Source organism: Hypomesus transpacificus, chromosome 23 (genome assembly GCF_021917145.1).
Source record: "Hypomesus transpacificus isolate Combined female chromosome 23, fHypTra1, whole genome shotgun sequence".
In the NCBI taxonomy this organism is placed as follows: Eukaryota; Metazoa; Chordata; class Actinopteri; order Osmeriformes; family Osmeridae; genus Hypomesus; species Hypomesus transpacificus.
Window position 1 is genome coordinate 10612256 of NC_061082.1, and position 19912 is coordinate 10632167.

General features: G+C 43.3%; 1 protein-coding gene across 1 annotated transcript; it reads right to left on the minus strand.

The window, feature by feature from the left end:
* Positions 1–443: 443 nt before the first annotated feature.
* On the minus strand, positions 444–18035 carry ehhadh (enoyl-CoA, hydratase/3-hydroxyacyl CoA dehydrogenase). The gene is made up of 7 exons (XM_047047014.1): positions 17669–18035; positions 17305–17408; positions 17024–17193; positions 16718–16829; positions 13375–13479; positions 4341–4682; positions 444–1835 (listed from the first exon to the last, which is right to left on the minus strand). Exons 1-7 carry the CDS (start codon positions 17740–17742, stop codon positions 583–585), a joined length of 2160 nt encoding a protein of 719 aa, XP_046902970.1. The 5' UTR covers positions 17743–18035; the 3' UTR covers positions 444–582.
* Between the last annotated feature and the right edge of the window lie 1877 nt (positions 18036–19912).

The window sequence follows — 19912 nt, forward strand, 5'->3', positions numbered from 1 at the left end:
CTCTATCACACTCTCCCTCCACAATCTCTCAGTTTCTTTAGCCCTCCACGTCATCTCATTTTCTATTCCTCTCTTCAACCTTTTCTATCCTTTTGTTCACTCATATCCCTTACTTCCCACTACTCCAATTATACACTGTATTTGAGTCAACAGTATAGCCATAAGCTTGGTTAACAGCTCTCTCTCTAACAGGATGGACAGCACATGCAGCATAAATGTCCAGTTGATGGACAGAGGGGTGGATGAAATGTCAATGGTCTCACACAAACCCCTACTGTCATGAGCAGGATATCACCAGGTAGAGTAGCCTGGTATAGGAATGTTTATGACATCCTATAGACATGTATGGGGTAAACATTTTTTTTTATTAGGTCACATTATTAACTAAAGAGTTGAATCAACAAATCTGTTCATCACAGTTTTCTTTGACATCAAAAATATAGCAAGCAACAGTACCTAGTTTGGTTATTATAAAGTTCATTCAGGTATAAGCTCAATCACAGAGTTTTACATTAGATATCTTATAGCGTCTCTAAGGCACGGCTAGAGTAAGGCAGTGTGCTGGGTAGTGTGTGATGTGGATCAGAGTTGACTGCGAGGATTCTGGATGACCTCCCTCCATTTCTGCATAGGGGGGCTTCCTGTCTCCACCAGCCTCCTCAGCAGGATGCTAGGCTGCAGGTACGGCACGTCTGGCAGGGCCCGGTAGTGTTGCTCCAGCTTCTCCAGCACCCTGCCCAGCCCCACCATGGCTGCGTAGAACATGGGCCCACCCCGATGACGTGGCCAGCCGTAGCCGTGGACGTAGATGGCGTCCACGTCCTCCGGCCCGGCGGCGATGCCGTCCTCCAGGATGCGGAAGGCCTCGTTGATAAGTGCGTACAAGCAGCGCTCCAGGATCTCATCCCGGTCTACAAGGCGTGCTGTCAGGCCGTGTCGGGTCCGGTACTCCTCCAGGAAGCTGTGGAGCCAAGGGTCTGGCCTGGCCTCTCGTCCCCCGGGCCCATCGTACTGGTACCAGCCCCGACCAGTCTTCTGGCCCAGGCGGCCCTGCTCACACACCAGGTCTGGCAGGGGGCAGTACCTGCGGCCCCGACGCACTCTCATTGGTTGGCTTGGGTCCACGCCGGGTCCCGTCAGCCCATCTTCCTTCCTGACCCTCCAGCCCACATCCAGCCCAGAGAGGTCTGACATCTTGAAAGGCCCCATAGCCAATCCAAACTCCTCCAGTACCTGGTCCACCTGCTCAGGCGTGGCTCCTTCCTCCAACAGGAAGTTGGCTTGTTCCAGGTAGGGCTTCAGCATGCGGTTTCCCACAAAGCCAGGGCAGTTGCCCACGGCGACACTCACCTTGCCCATCCTCCTGCCCAGCAGCATGGCGGTGGCCACAGCCTCAGGGGAGGAGCGAGGACCACACACCACCTCCAGCAGCGTCATCACATGGGCCGGGGCAAAAAAGTGCATTCCCACCACCAGCTCGGGGCTGCGGGTGCAGCCAGCCAGGCGGTCCACGTCCAGGCCGGAGGTGTTGGTGCAGAGCAGGGTGCCGGGCCGACACACGGCTGACAGCTGGTGGAACACCTGCTCCTTCAGGGCCAGGTCCTCAAACACCGCCTCAATCACAAGCTCAGCACCGTCCACCTCGCGGAGGTCCGCGGTGAAGTGGAGGAGGTCAAGGGGCGGAGTGACTCCCTTCCTCTTGGATGCACGCTCCAACATGGTGGTCACTGCCTGCTTTGCCTCCATCAGCTGCTTCTCCTGCGTTTCCACAGCGACCACAGAAACCCCGGCCTGCGCCAGGGCCACGGTGATGCCCCTCCCCATGGTGCCCTGGCCTGCAGAGCAACACAGCACAGCATTAGGCAAACATGGGCTACAGACAGCAGAGGACAGAATGCTGCACCTACAGTGAACTACAAGAGGAATTACAGCCCCACTTCTCATGTTTACCCTAGTTTAGCTCGCTAACGCAAGAGCATAGGTAGAATGTGGCTGTGTCTACTACCGCGTACTTGTGTTGCACTTCGAGCACTGACTTTCAGTGCTTAGGTCGCTTCACTCACAAAACCAGCAGAATTCCCTGCACTGAAAGTACCCAGATGGCGCACCGCAAACGGTCCAAAAAAGCAGTGTACAACGATGGACACTACTCGCCCTAAACAGGCGCCATCTTGGCTATATAGGGGAAGAGGCGGAGCCCTTTCGGCAGCTTTTTCCACTTGTGGTAGAGAAGCGCGTTCATTTTGGCAGGTTTTGCGGGTGTCGCGGGCATATTTGCGTCCGTCACTTCCGCCAAGTGTTTAACGCAAGTGTTCCATTTCAGACAGCACTTATCAGCGACGAAGTGCACTGAATATATAAGTGCACTGTTTTGCAGTGCACTGTATTGCAGTGTACTCCGTAAAGTGCGCGGTAGTAGACACAGCCCCTGTGATAATTTAGCGTAGTTTATTGGCAATAGGTCTAACGTTGTTTCATGTTCCTGACTGTGTTTCATTCAAATAAATAACCCGTGTTATGTAAATCTACAATTCACGATGCATGTTTGTGCAGATCTTTGTCAGGTTATATATAGATATCTAGAGCTAGCTAACTGAAGCCAAGTTGAATCACGATATGGTTTGGTTGCTAAGCTGTAGCCTAACATTCTACCCACCTAAGTCAATCCAGTTTGATTCAACAACAGAAGTGGAAACAAGTAATGTTATCACTTCAAATAATATGTAGTCAATCTGTTAAAAACAGTGTTGTGTAGACACAATAGATTTATTTGCGCGTTTTTATTTCAAGTCTCCAACTTCGGAGTTTCAGCGAGTGCTGCTGTTGGCCGTGTTGCATTTTTGCTCCCCAGCTTCACTCGTTGAAAACCAACCAATCAGCGCGCAGCTTATCTAAATATTAATGAGCATACCATAAAAGGAGAAAAGCTAGTGTTTTTTTCCGGGAACATTTCAGATGATTTATCAGGGGGCATAGAACAGCACCCGGGCCATTTTCAACCCAACCAATGTTACATACCCTATTCGGAGACCTTAAGGAACAGTGTGAAATACCCAAAAGACCCAGTCAATCGCCCCTTTAATGCATGAGCAGCTTAGGTCCTCAGATCAAGACTCCCCCTCCCTGCCGAGAGCAGGGACTGTAGCTCCTCCAACAGAATCAGTAATCGCGCCAACAAACACACACACACACACATCTGTCTAGGCATGCAGACTGGCACCAACAGCTGCCAAAGTCTACCAGAGCATGCATGTATGCCCGAGAGCAGGTGTTTTAATTCACGTCCACCCCTCCAACCCACCCAAACACATTCAGTGCATCCGGAAAGTATTCACAGCACTTTCCTTTATCCACATGCTGTTATGTTACAGCCGTCTTCCAAAATTTATTAAATTATTTTTTTCCCTCAAACTTCTGTAGACCTCCAAGACTGGATTGTATGAGAAACAAAATTCTCTGGTCTGATGAAAGAAAGACTGAACTTTTTGGCCTGAAGGAAACCAGGTAACGCTCATCACCTTGCCAATATCATCCCTACAGTAAAGCATGGTGGTGGCAGCACTCTGGACCTCAGACTGGGGCAAAGGTTCATCTTGCAACAGGACAATGACCCTAAGCACACAGCCAAGATAGGAGTGTGGAGTGGCTTCAGGACAAATCTGTGAATGTCCTTGAGTGGCCCAGCCAGAGCCCAGACTTGATGAACCTGATTGAACATCTCTGGAGAAGTCTGAAAATGGCTGCGCACCGACAATCTCCATTTAACCTGATGGAGCTTGAAAAGTCCTGCAAAGAAGAATGGGAGAAACTTCCCAAAAATAGTTGTGCCAAAGTTGTAGCATCAAACTCAAAAAGACTTGAGGCTGTAATTGCTGCCAAAGGTGCCCAAACAAAGTATTGAGCAACATTTTATGTTACATTTTCATTGTTCATTTTTGCCATCTATAAATGTAATCTATAAAAACTATGAAAAAAACAATTTGGTATTTTTGACCAACTAATTTAATCAGTTTTGGAATAAGACTGTAACATAACAAACTGTGAAAAAAGTGAAGCACTGTGAATACACTGTACTCTATTCGCACACCGTTACACATTCTGTCAGCATTTTAAATTTTTCACAGGGACAATACTGTTTATAAGACTGTGGAGATATACAATAAAATAACGTAATGTTGAGAAGTAGATATGAAAGCCCTGTAAGGCGGCAGCAGGCCTTGGGCACAGCTGTGTTGGAGAGTAATAGAGGTATACCTCAGTGTATTGGGGAGTAATGGAAGCAGACCTCAGTGTGTTTGGGAGTAGACATTTTTTGTGGCTTTTAAGACAAACCCTCTCACCGATGACAGCTGCTTTGCAGACCAGCCTGGCCTTGCTGTTGTCCCAGCGCGCTCCGCTGGGCAGACTCCATTTCCCAACAACCCTTTGGGCAAAGAAGCAGTACTGCAGAGCGCGAGCCTGCCCTGAGTTGAAGAGGGTGGCCATCAGCTCCCCCTCCCTCTCCATGCCCCGGTCGTAGGGCAGGGTGGCAGCGGCCCGCACTGCCTGGACGCATGCCACCGGCGCCATGGCCCCACGTGCGCGCTGGCGAACCCTCGCCATTGCCCCCTCAAAGAACTCATCCGCATCGGGGAGGGGCGGGCAGGGTCTCATGCTCAGTCGACGGTCACCCAGAGGCTTCCCTAAAAAAACAACACAGCGTGGAGTAAAACACAAAGGATGCAGCACCTTATAGGAGGGAAGACAGAGGTTTAGTGTGATAGAGCGACCTGCTTCAGTCTGTTACTGGTGTGGAAGTGTGGTACATAATGTGGGCGTGTGAAAACACTTTTTTTTAATATACCGATTTGGTATTGGGCTCGTCCAAAACACACATTCACACACCTGTCCTCAGTTCTAATTCAAACCATGGAGCATTGAGAAAGGGGGATTGAGGCAAAATCTTGTTAAAAGCCTCTTAATACCTCTTTCTGTCTGCAGTGACATGATTACATGGGACAGTGGTGGGATCTCTCTGCGGCTTTATTGAATTACAGTCTTCTCTGGGTCTGGGCCAGAAACTGGGTCACCATGGCTGCACTTAAAGGGATAGCACCATTATTGGGGAATCCATCATTTTAAGGTGTGAATTCCATTTATGAGGCAAACACACTCACTCCCACAACTTGATACAGCATTCAGAACATCACTTCCAACTGTGTCTCACTAAACAGTTGTTTTAATGCAGTGCGACTCGTGTGTACTTTAGTACTTTAGGGCGGTATTGCTGCTCCAGTTAATCTGTAAATGGCACAAATGTGAGAGTGTATTTGTAGTACAGGCTGAGGGGTGGTCTGCTTTTCTGGACAGATGTACGAGGCAGATGTTGCAACTACTGGTGAAAAAGTTAATCTCTTACACAGGAAGAAGCAACATTTAGTGGTATGAGTGTTTGTGGTGTGTGTGTGCTGCTGTGACAGTAAAAACCCATTCTGACTCTTTGCTGGTGCTAATGAACATGCCTGTGTGGCGTTTCAGTCAAAGCCCTGTACATCTTCAACAGACTTTCTTCTCTTTGTTTCAATGCCCCTGACTATTTATCTTGAATCCACAGATCTTTCTCACATTCTTTGTTGCTCCTCTTCAGAAGACACCTTCTCCACCCACTCAAGTCAGATTTTTGGCAGAGAGCTAAAATTTGACTCTTGAAGCAGCCCATATCGAGCAATAATTCTTAATTTTCTTACTTAGATCCAGAGTGACTCATAACCATTTAGGTGAATCATAATTAACTGAGCAAATAACATTTCACTCTGACACTTGTTTCATTATCTAGATACATATCTGTCGCTTTGGGATTATATAGGAGAGAAGATAGGAAATGTATGACAATGCTCAAAATCTGTTCAGTGAGCAGGGCAGGCTTTGGGTGGAGTTTTTTGGGGCATCTGTTAAACCGTCTATGACATTGCTTGTAAAAAGGGACAAATTAACACAAATTAAGTTTGATTTGAGAAGAATCTCCTGGACAGGGATTCCCAGTTCTGGCAATCTTTCTAAAACCTACAGCTACTTGTTCCTAGTGAGGTATGTCCTTAAACCATTGATCAGTTAACAACAATTAAAGATAATGATTAGTTTATTACTTCTATACCGTTTGAAATTTTCTGAATATAATGTTTGATCTATAGACCAATTATTTGTTTGTAAACAATCGGGATGCGCGCGCACTGTGGCTGCAGAAAACCGGGAAAGGATAGCATTTTAATTGGCAAAAGGACCACACAGATAATACAAATAGTTAGATTTAAAAAGACCAAAAGCGTCGAGGAGGACATGCCTTTAGGAGAGAAAGCGATTACCCAATGATCTGTCGCATCAGAATTTTGATTTGGGTCACGAAAGTCTTGAAATTTGAGTGAGAATGTCGCCTGGTACAGACCGCATAGTCGAGCGGAAACCATGTCTTCACGTCATGTCACAAAGTTCATACTTTTACAGTCAATTCTACATTTAAAAAGTCGAGCAGGGCAGCTTTCAAGAGATATGGGAATTCTGCTTTTATAGTCAGCTGGTCCGATTATTTTTCTGATTTGTTTAAACTGGCAATCTGAGTGAGACTCAAGCCCCCACCCCTCGCCTCTCGGCTTGAGGCAACAGCCCCGGTGGATGTAGGTGGTATTGCATTTCCGATTTTCTACCCGACTCGTCCGGTCGTTTTTATTCTAGTAACTCCAGTCAACATATCTAAAACTATCTTCCCCAATAATTTTTGTTCGATTCTCGAACCTGGCTCATAATACTAGCTTTTTCATAGAATAATTTTTCCTGATTTTTGCTAAGTTTGAAACCAATCCGAAATGGGTAAACTAGCAGCCCATTTTTTTGCTTACGTCAAGAAAAGTTGCCTGGAAACGTGTTCGCGGATACGAACAGGGGACGCGCACAAAAGGGAACATCAGCAAATCGCTGATTTACCTGAGCTGAATGAGAACAAGGAGAAAGGGCTTGATAATCTACAGTTGCCTGCCTTTATTGTAGCACGTTTTGCAAATGGTTGCACACATACATGACGTTTGCTTGTAGAGTTTATGTCCGTTATTTTAAAGCAGATTTAACCATTTCGTAATGAACAAATTATTAAGCTCACGGCATGACAAACGTAATTATAGCATCATATAATTAGTTGTAATATCGTGGCATGTTACGGCGTCATTATTGATTGTTGACATGTTATTCTGGAGCAAAGACGAATATGGATAATATGTCTGATAGCCACAATATGGTCGTTATATTGTTAACTTTGTCAACACTACAACGATGGCATTAACAATAAGCTAGTAATAGTAAACAACACTCATCATCATTATAATAGTAACATAGGTAGGCTATACTATGGAGGATTATAGGGGCCAAAACTAAATAATAAATACTTGGATAAATAAATAATTATATAACACAAAGCTTAAATAAATGACACAAAATATATAAATGTTACATGTATTTGTGTGTAATATATATATATATATATATATGTTTACGTTTTCATGTGTTTACATTTATTCATTTATACTTACATTTATTCATTTATACTTACATTTATTTATTTATACTTACATTTATGTATTTATACTTACATTTATCCACGGTGAAACTTCCTGCAGCAAAATAAATCTGTCGTCCCCCCGTCACAAAGTCAGGGGGCGGGTCAAAGCCTCTGATTAGTGGTTCAACTTGAATCGACTGCTTTTGACTATTCCAAGGTGGCAGCACCTTGTGCGGATTCAATGAATGAAATATTGAATGCTACAGTTGTTGAAATGTTGGCGGAAGCTGAAAGGATGGAGGCACCTGCCAGTTCACTTTTTTTTTTACATCATATTGAGAGCTTCGCTGAAATTATAGGAATGATATTGGCCCTAACTGACACAGACATCAATGAAAATGTGTTCACGATCCTCAGCGAGATGATACAGCATAGGGGTGGGCATATCGATCTTAAGACCGACAGTGGCCGGGTTGGGAAACCCGGCAACTATCGATACCAACGTTGGTATCAATAGCCTGATTGATAGCGTGATAAGATCGATACTTAAGTTTAATTCCACACTGAGTACACAACTCCCTTTACATCATAGTGGTTGTGCAAACACCGTCTAACTTCGCTCAAACTCACTTTGCCCCTCCACTGCTTTTCTAAGCCCAAAGTATCGGTATTGGCAATACTGGCCCTGTATTTACTCCTTGGTATCGGATCTATACCACATCGTGCAGTGTCGCACACCCCTAGCAGCTGTAGAGTGAGGCGATAGAGGATCCCTCTAGCTTGAAGAGAGCTTGATCGACTCGTTGAGCCTGCCTGGTGTGTAATACTGTTCATTCACCAATCAGAGGCTTTGACCCACCCCCTGACTTGGTGACGGGGGGACGACAGATTTATTTTGATGCAGGAAGTTTCACCGTGGATAAATGTAAGTATAAATACATAAATGTAAGTATAAATAAATAAATGTAAGTATAAATAAATAAATGTAAGTATAAATGAATAAATGTAAGTATAAATGAATAAATGTAAACACATGAAAACGTAAACATATATATATATATATACACACAAATACATGTAACATTTATATATTTTGTGTCATTTATTTAAGCTTTGTGTTATATAATTATTTATTTATCCAAGTATTTATTTATTTAGTTTTGGCCCCTATAATCCTCCATACTATACAGGCTTAATTTAGCTTGCTTTGCAAAGCTAGAGCAACGACAGAGCCAGATATATAAGTTTACAGTTTATTTATCCAACACAATACAGCAGTCAAACTATAAACACGAAGCAAAAAGAACAACGTATAGGCCCTGCACGTATAATACTACAGTACTAATGGTATTGATCTTCGTAACGTTTACATGCATCTGCTTCTTGATCGGGCTTGTACCACATTCTGACAGTTTTCTGCTATGCCTTAGCTCCAGCTCACAAGCTCGCGAGTGGTTGTCGCAAAGTATGACGTGTACAGCTAGTTGCAAGCATGCACGAGTTTCGGAACTAGGAATAAGCTTCTGCGCAAGACCGGACGAGTCGGTCTGGAAAGATGGCGCGGTCCATTTAGCGCTCTCGCTTGCCTCACTGCGCCACTGAGCACTTTTCATAGAAATGAATGGCGACGCCATCTTGGAAGACAGAAGTAGCTGTCCCTAGTTATAGACAAGTTCATGAGCCGTTTCCGCTCTACTTCCTGAACTGCTCCCCTGTATGCAATCCACTTCCGCTCTGGCGGGCTGGGTTTGTTTTGCTAGCTAGATCCGTTGTGCCGACAAAGCACTGATATCGCAGTGACAAAGAGGATATAACATTTACAACATGAAGAAAAGTGGTTCGGGAACAACGTGTGCGGTAGTTGGTTGCAAACACTCGAGAAAGCACCTGAACGAGTGGTTGGATAGAGTGCTACGACCAGTTTTAAAACCTAGAATCGCCTCTAGAATCGCCTCTAGCCTGTTACTGTTAGGCTATACTACAGTATTGTTTGTAGGATATTCACATTTTGTTGGTGTTCCTTTGTCCTATTGTTGCAGTGGATTTAATAATTATACATTGATATGTGGATATAATAATTCAAACCTTTCAAAGTGCCAATACACACATCTATATAAGCCCGGCATGAGGTGTGTAGCCAACGTGCTTGTTTAAAGCAGTCATAACCGGGTTCATAGGAAGAGATACGTTGGCACTTCTCTTCAGGCAGTGACAATTGCCACATAAATAAGGATAACAGTGTACTGCCTGTCTTGTCCTTCTGAAGTTGTTGAATTGAATAGGCTGAACATCAACATGTAACATCAAGTATAGCCTAGAAATTCCAAACTAATTAGCGTTAGCTTTCAATTTTACGTATGCCTAGGCTAGCCTACTTGTACCGTGTCCTGGCAATAAATAAAGAACATTATGCTACATGTTTTGCCAGGACAACTGTCAAGACCATTTGAATGTTCATGATGTTCCTGTGTCTTTATTCCTTTGATTGGGTACAACAACGCGATCAGTCAACCGACCATAAATGGTTTTAATGTCGGGCTACGAATTTATTGAACAACTTCTGTCTGAAACGTGTGGCATCCTTTAGCCAAATAATTAGCCTACATTTTGCTGAGAGATTGAAGAGCTAGACAACAAATGTTCTAATGAATCACCGACTAAAAGTCATCTTCTGACATTTCCTTTGTTCCATGTTAAAAGCTACAAAATAATGGACTGGCAAAAGCTTTATAACTATAAATCTACTCTAAATGTACTTAGAAGTATGGCGACGACGTTATCCACAAGTACATGCCACAACGTTGGCAACTTATCCAGTAGTAAATATCAAAGGACAAGTATGTCAAAGTAGTAGAACCGTGATCCCAAGCTAGCATAGACAAATCGCTGTGTTTACACCGGCAGACGCTGTGAAAACCACTTCCGGCGGAAATGAATTGCATGTTTGTAGAGTTATGGCAGCCCCCTAGTTTTAGCGCGTAAAGTTGTCTATATTAATCTATGGTGAGACTACATCCCAGTTACGCTGTTTTGACGTTAGCCTCAGTCAGACTCGCTCACTGGTAGTGTGCACAATGTTGTATTTCACTCCATTCTACACCAGAAACTAGGGATGGGCGAACGATGCCTTGTGAAGCTTTGGTGGTTTCTTCCGGATTGTGCAGGCCCAAAGAGCCGAACTATCGGCGCATTGAAAATGAACAGCGTCATCTAGCAGCCGCTTAAACTGGCTGAATGAGGCGTAGTGGTTGTCTCCGACGGTAGACTACCCTACGTTATTCAATATGTAATTAAGGCTACATGTGTTCATTTTGATCTGATATTAGCTCTCACACATTAAAATGTTGTGATACATCCGTAGGCCTTTAGAATTATGTCATTTTCTCACAGTAAAAGTTAAAGAACGTCGTACGAGAGTCCTTGCATTGGGGCGCGAACTCAGGATTCCAGATTCGCATTATCAATGTTGGCGTACAATGCTTTAACCAACTACACCACCGAAGAAATCATTACTTTTTGTTGCGGGTGGACGGACTTTATACGATATGGTCTTTAAATCAATTAAACTAGATAACACAGATTTTTTCTTAACATTTGTGATATGTAGGTCTATTGTGAACTGGGGGAACTTTATTTTTACAAATTATTATTACTGTTGACAATGTTGACGAATCATCAACATTTGTTTTCTGGGCACTGTATAGACCTACCTAGTCCTATCATGTTACGTTTCATTTCAACAAAATAACACAACACAAATGCACGGATTTATAATTATTACTATACGGATTTGGCTGAATAATAATGACTGATGGAAGAAACTCTAGCGATGCCTGGTGCTGCTTCTCTGACAATGTGAGATTTGTCTTTAACAAGAAGCGGTGGCTTCGTTCCTTCCATGGCTCTGGTTCAGAAGAGCGGCAAAACTTCGAACCAGTTCGTGACGTTTGAAGCATTGAACGTCATCTGTCACGTGGTTTCGTAATTTGATACAAGCTCCAAAACACTTTTTCGAAACTGCGTATTGGTTTTGCGACACAAGCATCGTTGCGTCAGTGCCATACGTCCCATCCCTACCAGAAACGTCAGGGAGGACTGCCTAATGTCGATACGAGTCTGGTGAAGATAGCCAGAATCACGGATTTCTTTAACCTGTCTGTTTCATTCGTCCTTTGCCTGAGAAAGCGACCTCCGTTAGCCAGGCTAGTTTTGCCCGATCACTTGGACAGGCTATTTAAGGGAATTTAAGACTTTTGTGCATAGACAAGTGAACGTAAATGTATTTGTCCAAAGGCCAAGAGCCTCAAAAAGTTAATATCAAGCCCTGCAATCCAGTGGCCAGAGATATATGATGACCTGAACGACACTCCAAGAGTAATAGAACGGGGAGAAGTTCGTCTTTTGCAACCCACATGCGCAGTTGAGCCTGCTTGAAAGTTGTGTGACGTAGGGTGATAATTGGTCTATACCTTGCAATATTAAGCTCATGAGCACATAACCTATCTATTAACTATGTTTCTTGTATCATTGATAAACTGTCATTATGCTGTCATTATGCTATGCCTACATAGCCATAAGTTAGTTCTTTGTAAGATTCGACTAGGAAAGGCCTGTGTCACTGATGGGTCAGAATTCAGAATATTTCCAAAGTGTATAATGCCAATGCATTTTTGAATGAGGAAAACAGAAGGAGCGACAAGGCCATTTCTAGGAGCCCTATCAATAGACCTAAACAAAAGCTATCTGGCACACAGTTCTTTTTCTGTGCCTGCAAAGGCTGTGCTAATCATCTTGTATCCTCCCATTTTGTGATACCATATACTCCCTTGATTTCCTGTATTCATTGTTCAGTCTTCTGTGAGACTTGAATGTAACAGACACCTGCACCTCACATGTGTGTAATAAATACATAGATCTTGTCTTGAACTTGTCTTAACTATTCCTTTCATTGACTCGGTACTTTCAAAGCAATTGGGTATTATCTATTACGCCTTCACTAGGTAATGTCATGTAGACACAGGTATTTCTGCCTGCAGAGAATCAAAGTGGCTTTTACAAAGCCTGCTTCCTTCAGGCAATCATACTGGTGATGACACATGCTCCCTTAAGGCTGTGCTGCACTGTGGCCATGGAAACTCATGTTCTGTGAAGGGTGGCAGCCTCTTTAATTCATGACACCAGGAGAGAGTGAAGTCTGCAGTTACATGCTGCAACAATACAGTGGCTTCCCAACCGACCCCACAGAAGGACCAGCAGAGACTTGAAATGGCCGCCCTCCAAGAAGAAACTAATGCAGGACAGGCCAATACAGAAGCTGCCAATGTTTATTTGTTCAGCAATTAAGCCTTCTCCAATCCACACTGTGTTTTGAGACAGCAATAGTCCCCTGGCCACTCATATTATTTTTATCATTATGTAAATATGCTTCGCCTTGTTATGACCTGCAGTGGGTAATTAGACAGAGACAAGTCTTCCTAGCCATACAAGTCCTGGGTGGACAGATACTGGAGCACCCGGCCCAGTCTTACTAATCTGATTGTATGCATGGTAAGATGACATGATTAATATTCTAACAATGTTTGTCCCTTTCGCCTTTTTGAATAATACATCAAATGCACTGATGACATGCGAACACATCTGACAGTGGGTATAAAACATTCATATCGGCTCTGTTCCAGAAGACCTAGCTAACACTGCTGCCTTGATCTCCCATACCGACTGACTCCAGCTACATGCCAACAGGAAGTGCCCCTCTCTGGAGCTGTGTGTGTGTGTGTGTATGAGTATGCACATGTGTGTGTTTGTACTGTATACTATATGGCCAACAACCACCTGGGGATATCTCATACCTGAAACACACAGTGCAAACTCCACTGCCAGATCTCTGGCGTTCTGCTCAGTGACCTGATCCACAATCCCCAGCTTCAGAGCTTCTGCAGCCGACACGTGACGTCCTGTGGAGAACAATTACAACAACAGAATAAGTCGGAATGTGACTGGAGTAGCTCCTTGTAGACACAGTATTAAATTAATTATTCAATAAAAACACTATTTATACAGTTTTATGCTAAGGTTTGGGCACCCCTAGTATGTTACTGTGAATAGCTAAGCGGGTAAAAGATTACCTGATTTCCAAAATGCATCAAGTTAAAGATTAAACATTTCTCAAATATTTTAAGCAAGATTACTTTTTTATTTCATTTTATACAGTTTTTGTAATAACAAAAAGGGAAAAAGGCCTGAAGCAAAAGTTTGGGCATGGTCAATACTTAATAACACCTCCTTGGGCAAGTATCACAGCTTGTTAATGTTTTATGTAGCCAGCTAAGAGTCTTTTAATACTTGTTTGGGGGATTGTCATCCATTTTTCCTTGCAAAGGGCTTCTAGTTCTGTGAGGTTCTTGGGCCATCTGGCATGCACTGCTCTTTTGAGGTCTATCCACAGATTTTTGATAATGTTTAGATAGGGGGACTGTGAGGGCCATGGCAAAACCTTCAGCTTGCACCTCTTGAGGTAGTCCATTGTCGATTTTGAGGTGTGTTTAGGATCATTATCCTGTTGCAGAAGCCATCTTCTCATCTTCAGCTTTTTGACAGACGGTGTGATGTTTGCTTTCAGCATTTGCTTGAATTTAATTGAATCCATTCTTCCCTCTACCTGTGAAATGTTCCCCCCCTGCCTCTGGCTGCTACACAAGCCCAAACCATGATCGATCCACCCCCGTGCTTAACAGTTGGAGAGGTGTTTTTTTTTCATGAAATTCTGCACCCTTTTTTCTCCACACAGACCTTTTCTCATTGCGGCCAACAAACTTGCACAAGACTTGTTTTCAAAATGCATTAGGCTTGTTTAGATGTTCCTTCTGAGGAATTTTGTGGTGAAGACTAGGGTTGGGTATCGAGAGCCGGTTCCATTTTAGAACCAGTTCCAAATTTCCAAGAACCGTGGAGTCAATAAGACAGGCGCATTTTGATTCCTCATTTCAGTTCCTAACTTTATAACAAAGGGTACTATGACCCGTGGTGGTATTTCTCTGTAGATAAATTAGCAAGAGGTTTCTTCCCCACTGTCACTTGTACTCCCCCGGTTGAGCCTTTCACATGGCTACTGATTGGTTGACTTTGCAGCTCAAATATAGGCTAAAGCCCAAAAGATTATAGCTTACTGCTTCTTCATTACATGATATACCGACAAAATGAAACAAAAATGGAGTGGGAAAAAAAAAAGCAAAATTGCTCAAATGAATTTGTCTGAGAGCTTATAGAATAGAAATGAATGGATGGATGTTGAGGATTGGGCCAGTTGCATAAACTAGTTTTAAGACTAGACTTAGCCTTAGACTGTCTTAAATTGTCAGGGGGCTGGCTGCAGTACAAGTCATAAATCTCACCCCCTACATGTTAGCGGATGAGGACATGAGCAAAACAATCTAAGTGCACATCTAATAATTTCTTTACAAAGATGGTTTCTGTCATTTTAGGTAGTTCTTATCACACGTCTGTTCAAGTGCAATTTTTTGAGGTAGTTGATAGCAGCACAGTCGGACGGTAAGTATAGTGTATGTATAGTACAAGATAAGATAATAGGCCTACAAATGTTGAATACATACAGAAAAGAGCAACATTTAGTTTTTCACAGAAATATCAATAGACATTCTTCTGTGCCTATTTGCACATCAGAATCAGTGCTAACAGAACATAATATTCTAATATTTTTCTCTCCAAAAGATTATGGGAATTTGAACCAAGATTTGATAAGAACCGGATTCGAAAACTAGAATAGGAATACATTGTTTTTAAACCATACACAACCCTAGTGAGGACACAGGAAAGCTTTTCTTCTGATGACTCTTCCATGACAGTCATATTTGTGCAGGTGTCGCTGAATAGTAGAACAGTGCACCACAACCCTGTTAAATGTGAGTCTGGTAAATGTGAAACTGGGTTTTTGATACAATACTACAAGCAGTTTTCACTGAAAGTTTTCCTGGTCTTCCAGAACTCAACTTGTCCTCCACCATTCCCGTTAACTGCCATTTCTTAATTACATTACAAACTGAGGAAATGGCTACCTCAAAATGCTTTGCTATCTTCTTATAGCCTTCTCCTGCTTTGTGAGCCTCAATTATTTTCATTTTCAGAGTGCTAGGCAGCTGCTTCGAGGAGCCCATGCTGATTGTTGATACAAGGTCTGAGGAGAATTTATAAAGCAGTGTTTCCCACAGATTAGAAATCTAATTGTGGCGGGGAGGGGTGGGGATTGTCAGACCGGGGGGGGGGGGGGGGGGGGGGCTCCTGAGACTTTTCACCAAAAGAACGAAGGGGAAACTTCGAGTACTGTAAGTCGCTCTGGATAAGAGCGTCTGCTAAATGACTAAATGTAAATGTGAGTAAGGTACCTAGCGAAAAGTAGCCTCAACTTTCCTCGACTTTTAGCTACGGCACTAATGCTGAAGGCTCGCTGATATAGCTGTCGGTCTTACTAGAACGGCATATGTATGCATTGTTGCTAACGTGTGCTGACGTTGTGACTGTGTGCATATGTGGGAAAGACGCATGAGTGACAGAGAGACGGAGGGAGAGCAGGGGAAAGGAAATGCAGCTGAACGAATACGCTGCGTGTTTTACCCTAAATAGCGATAAAAAAAATGTTTTACAAAACGCAATGTGTGGCGGCCGGTGTTGATTCTGTGGCGCACCACCACAAATTAGTCTATGTGTGGGAAACACTGTAAAGCATTTACATTTGCATCACCTTGCCTTTCCTATTGATGATAGTGAACAAGTCATAGCCCTAACAAGCTAATTAAGATCTGAGACCTTGGTAAAAGTTATCTGCGAGCTCAAATCTCTTGGTGTGCACAAACGTTTGCATGGTGCTCCTTTCTTTTTTTCTTTCACTTTTTTCAAATTGTAGAAAAAGATCAAAAATAAATCTTGCTTAAAGTGTTATGTTTCATGTTTAACTTTGCCTATGGAGAACAGTTCATCTTCGACACACGGTAATAGAATTTGACCAGGGGTGCCGAAACATTTGCATAAAACTGTAAGTCTGATTCCACATTCGATTCACTCAAGAAACAAAACTGAGAAAAGTATGCCCCCTGTTGGACATATTGAATAACCCATGAAAATGTGTCTGTTCTAATACCTCAACCAATCAATGATTAATTTATATGACCCCCGTGTTACCTGTTGTAATGAGGTCCAGAGCTGCAGGGACACCTATCAGTCTGGGCAGACGCTGACTGCCTCCTGCAGCTGGGAGCAGGCCTAAAGTCACCTCAGGAAGGCCAAGACGGGCCTGGAACACACAGAAAGTATGCATGGACGCACGTGTAGTTCACACACACACGTAAGTGTCCTGATAGAACAGGGCTGTGCTCCTCTTTAATGACCTTTGCTTGTTATTATAGAAGTCTCTGCAGTTTATTATTGCAAGATCCATCTCTGGTTCCAGTCAGTCAGACATCGACCCAAGAGAACCATGTAACCAACCTTCGAATGTGCAATCCGGTAGTGACAGCCCAGGGCCAGCTCCAGACCGCCCCCCAGTGCTATCCCCTCGATGGCGGCCACAACTGGCTTCTGTGCGGCCTCTATGGCATGGATCATAGGCACCAGAGGGGGTCCTGACATTGGCCCAGCAAACTCCCTGATATCCGCACCTATTAGGCAGAAGACAATGCAAAGGTGTTAAATCATCCAGGATATTTTTTTTAACACCGCAACTACAGAAAGACTATTCAGATTTTTGGAATACAAATAAAATAGCTTACCACCACAGAAACTTCCATTCTGTCCGCAGATGACCACAGCGTTGACTTTGGAGTCTTTTAAAGCTCTCTTTACTGTGTTCACGATGCCGTGTCTAACCACTGCACTGTGATGGACAACAGTTCGTTGATTAATACGACTACTGTCCTTGATCTGCTCATATGGCTTTGTGTAATACATAGCTACACACATTTCACATCACTGTCTGTACAAAAATGTTTTTTAAATGAAAACAAGGTTTTAAATGACCTATCGTCCTGTAGGTGCCGAGTATATTGCAAATTGTTAAGTTGAGCAAATCAGAGAATTGCGCTGCATGCATAGTCAGTTTGTCCTGCATGCATATTGCATGTTAGTAGTTCTTACCCGAGTGCGTTGACAGGAGGGTTCTGAAGAGTGATCAGTGCAACTGATCCCGAAATGCGAGTGTACTGCGCCATAACGTTGATCACACATAGAGGCAACTACTCAAACTCCGTGGTATATGGGCAGTCTTGAACTTTAGAACTTGACTTGGCACGTCGCCATTACCTTTACCACACAACTGTTTGTGTTCAGTAGTTGCGGTTCTTAGGACACCGCCAGATACAAAATACGGATATGACGTATACTACTACTCAAATGTGGATATGACGTTGTCTTTAACTCATGTTTTTGACATGGCATTCACTAGCCTGGTCCTAACCAGACCCTTGTACATTTCATTTGTACAGAGGGTCTGGGATGTCTCGATTGACAAACGTTAACTTCCTTGAAGGCGGGTTCTCTGTTGAAGTTTAAAACTATTGGATCCACCCAGAGCCACTCTGATTTGCCATAGCCAATCGCAAGCGTTCGCCTTAGCCAACTCCTTCACCACTACTGTAACGGAGCTAGCTGCGTAGCTGGAAAATCAAACTTTCCCCGAACCCCGTGGGGAGGAGGGCCACAACATCATGGCCACCAACAAAACTCAGCAAGGAATGTTCTTGCTCCGGCTTTAACCTATATTCGGCAGCGTTGCCACAACCGCAGAATAGTTTCGCTCGCATCTTTCTCCGCCGCCATTACTGAACTACTCAAACAAGTGCACGACATTAACGTAATCGTTCTCAGCCACTCCCTCTGTTCGCTGATTGGACCTACAAAAAAATTGTTTCTGGAAACCGACTTCAGAACCGACATCCCAGACCTAGTACAGAAGCAAAATCTAAATTGAGCGGAAGTATGTAGGAGGGCAGAGCCAGGCTAGGCATTCACCCCCGTATTACAAACATAGTTAATAGGTGCATTCGACATGGACTGCGGCTGCATGAACAACCGGCGAGAGTGGCCGCTTGCAGTCTGGGAGGAGTTGAAAATGGCTCTGTGAAGTCGGACATTTCAGTTTCTCGTGGTTTGCTGCGTTGACGTCAGTCACGGCCGATTAAGCGCGGTTTGCTCACTTTACTATAATTAAACGTAGTCTTAGTGAATAGGCGGAGGAAAACCCTTTCTTCCATACATTTTTTATTATATTTAACTGTTTGGTCGGGATTTGAGCATTGGCGAAACTGAAGGTGTCCGAATATTCCAAAACACGCGTCAAAGTTGTCGTGTGTGAGTCTGGCCAATCATGAAATAGCTGTGTCGTCACTTGAACCCTGCAGTTGCTCTTGAGAAAATGCGCTCGGTTGCTATAGAATTGCGGATAATTACCTGGACTCTCTGAATGTTAAAACTATTGATAAGAGCCAAATGGAGATGTGCGATAAGACTATCTCTCTACAGGAGATTAAGAATCATTTGGATCTGCTAAAAAACAACAAATCACCTGGTACTGATGGGCTGATGTCTGAATTTTACAAGGCATTTGCTGATGAACTAGCTCCGTTTTTATTGGAGGTGTTTACGGAAGCCTTAAAGAAAAATTGCCTCCCAACTACTATGACTCAAGGGGTGACTGTTTTAATTCCCAAACCCAACAAAGACAAACTGCTAATTGACAATTGGCGCCCAATTTGCTTACTTAACAATGATTATAAAATTCTAGTGATGCTTTTGGCTAAAAGACTCAAGATGGTGTTGACTTTTATTATTGATGAAACACAATCTGGTTTCATGGCAAAAAGACATATTACAAATAATATTAGGCTGGTTTTGGACATTTTGGATTATTCAGACGTGATTGATGATAATGGTTTTATTTTGTTTTTGGATTTTTACAAGGCCTTCGATACTGTGGAGCATCAGTTTATTTTGCATTGTCTGAGAAAGTTTGGATTTGGTAATTACTTTTCTACGGCTATTAAAACTTTGTATATGCATAGTAATAGTTCTATTCAGTTAACAGGCGGCACATCCCCTAGATTCAAGGTGTCTAGAGGTATACGGCAGGGATGCCCTACCTCCCCCTATCTCTTCCTTTTAGTAGCTCAGTTGTTGGCTGACCATATTAAAGCTAGTGCTGTGAAAGGTATCTCTCTCTACTTGGCAGTGAATTACTATTGACACAGCTGGCAGATGATACCACACTATTTCTGAAGAATCAGTTTCAAATTCCTGCTGCTATAAATGCAATTAAAGAATTTTCAGAGGCATCTGGTCTACATCTGAATGTTAATAAGTGTGAACTTCTGTCTATTAAGGAGT

What these genes read in the sequence shown, in the direction of transcription:
- ehhadh (XM_047047014.1), bottom strand. Translation starts at nt 17,742, where the DNA reads ATGGCGCAGTACACTCGCATTTCGGGATCAGTTGCACTGATCACTCTT. An exon ending in GAATGGAAGTTTCTGTGGTG is followed by an intron (nt 17,194 to 17,304) that starts GTAAGCTATTTT and finishes TCTGCCTAATAG; the next exon opens with GTGCGGATATCAGGGAGTTT. An exon ending in TCTGGACCTCATTACAACAG is followed by an intron (nt 13,480 to 16,717) that starts GTAACACGGGGG and finishes TGTTCTCCACAG; the next exon opens with GACGTCACGTGTCGGCTGCA.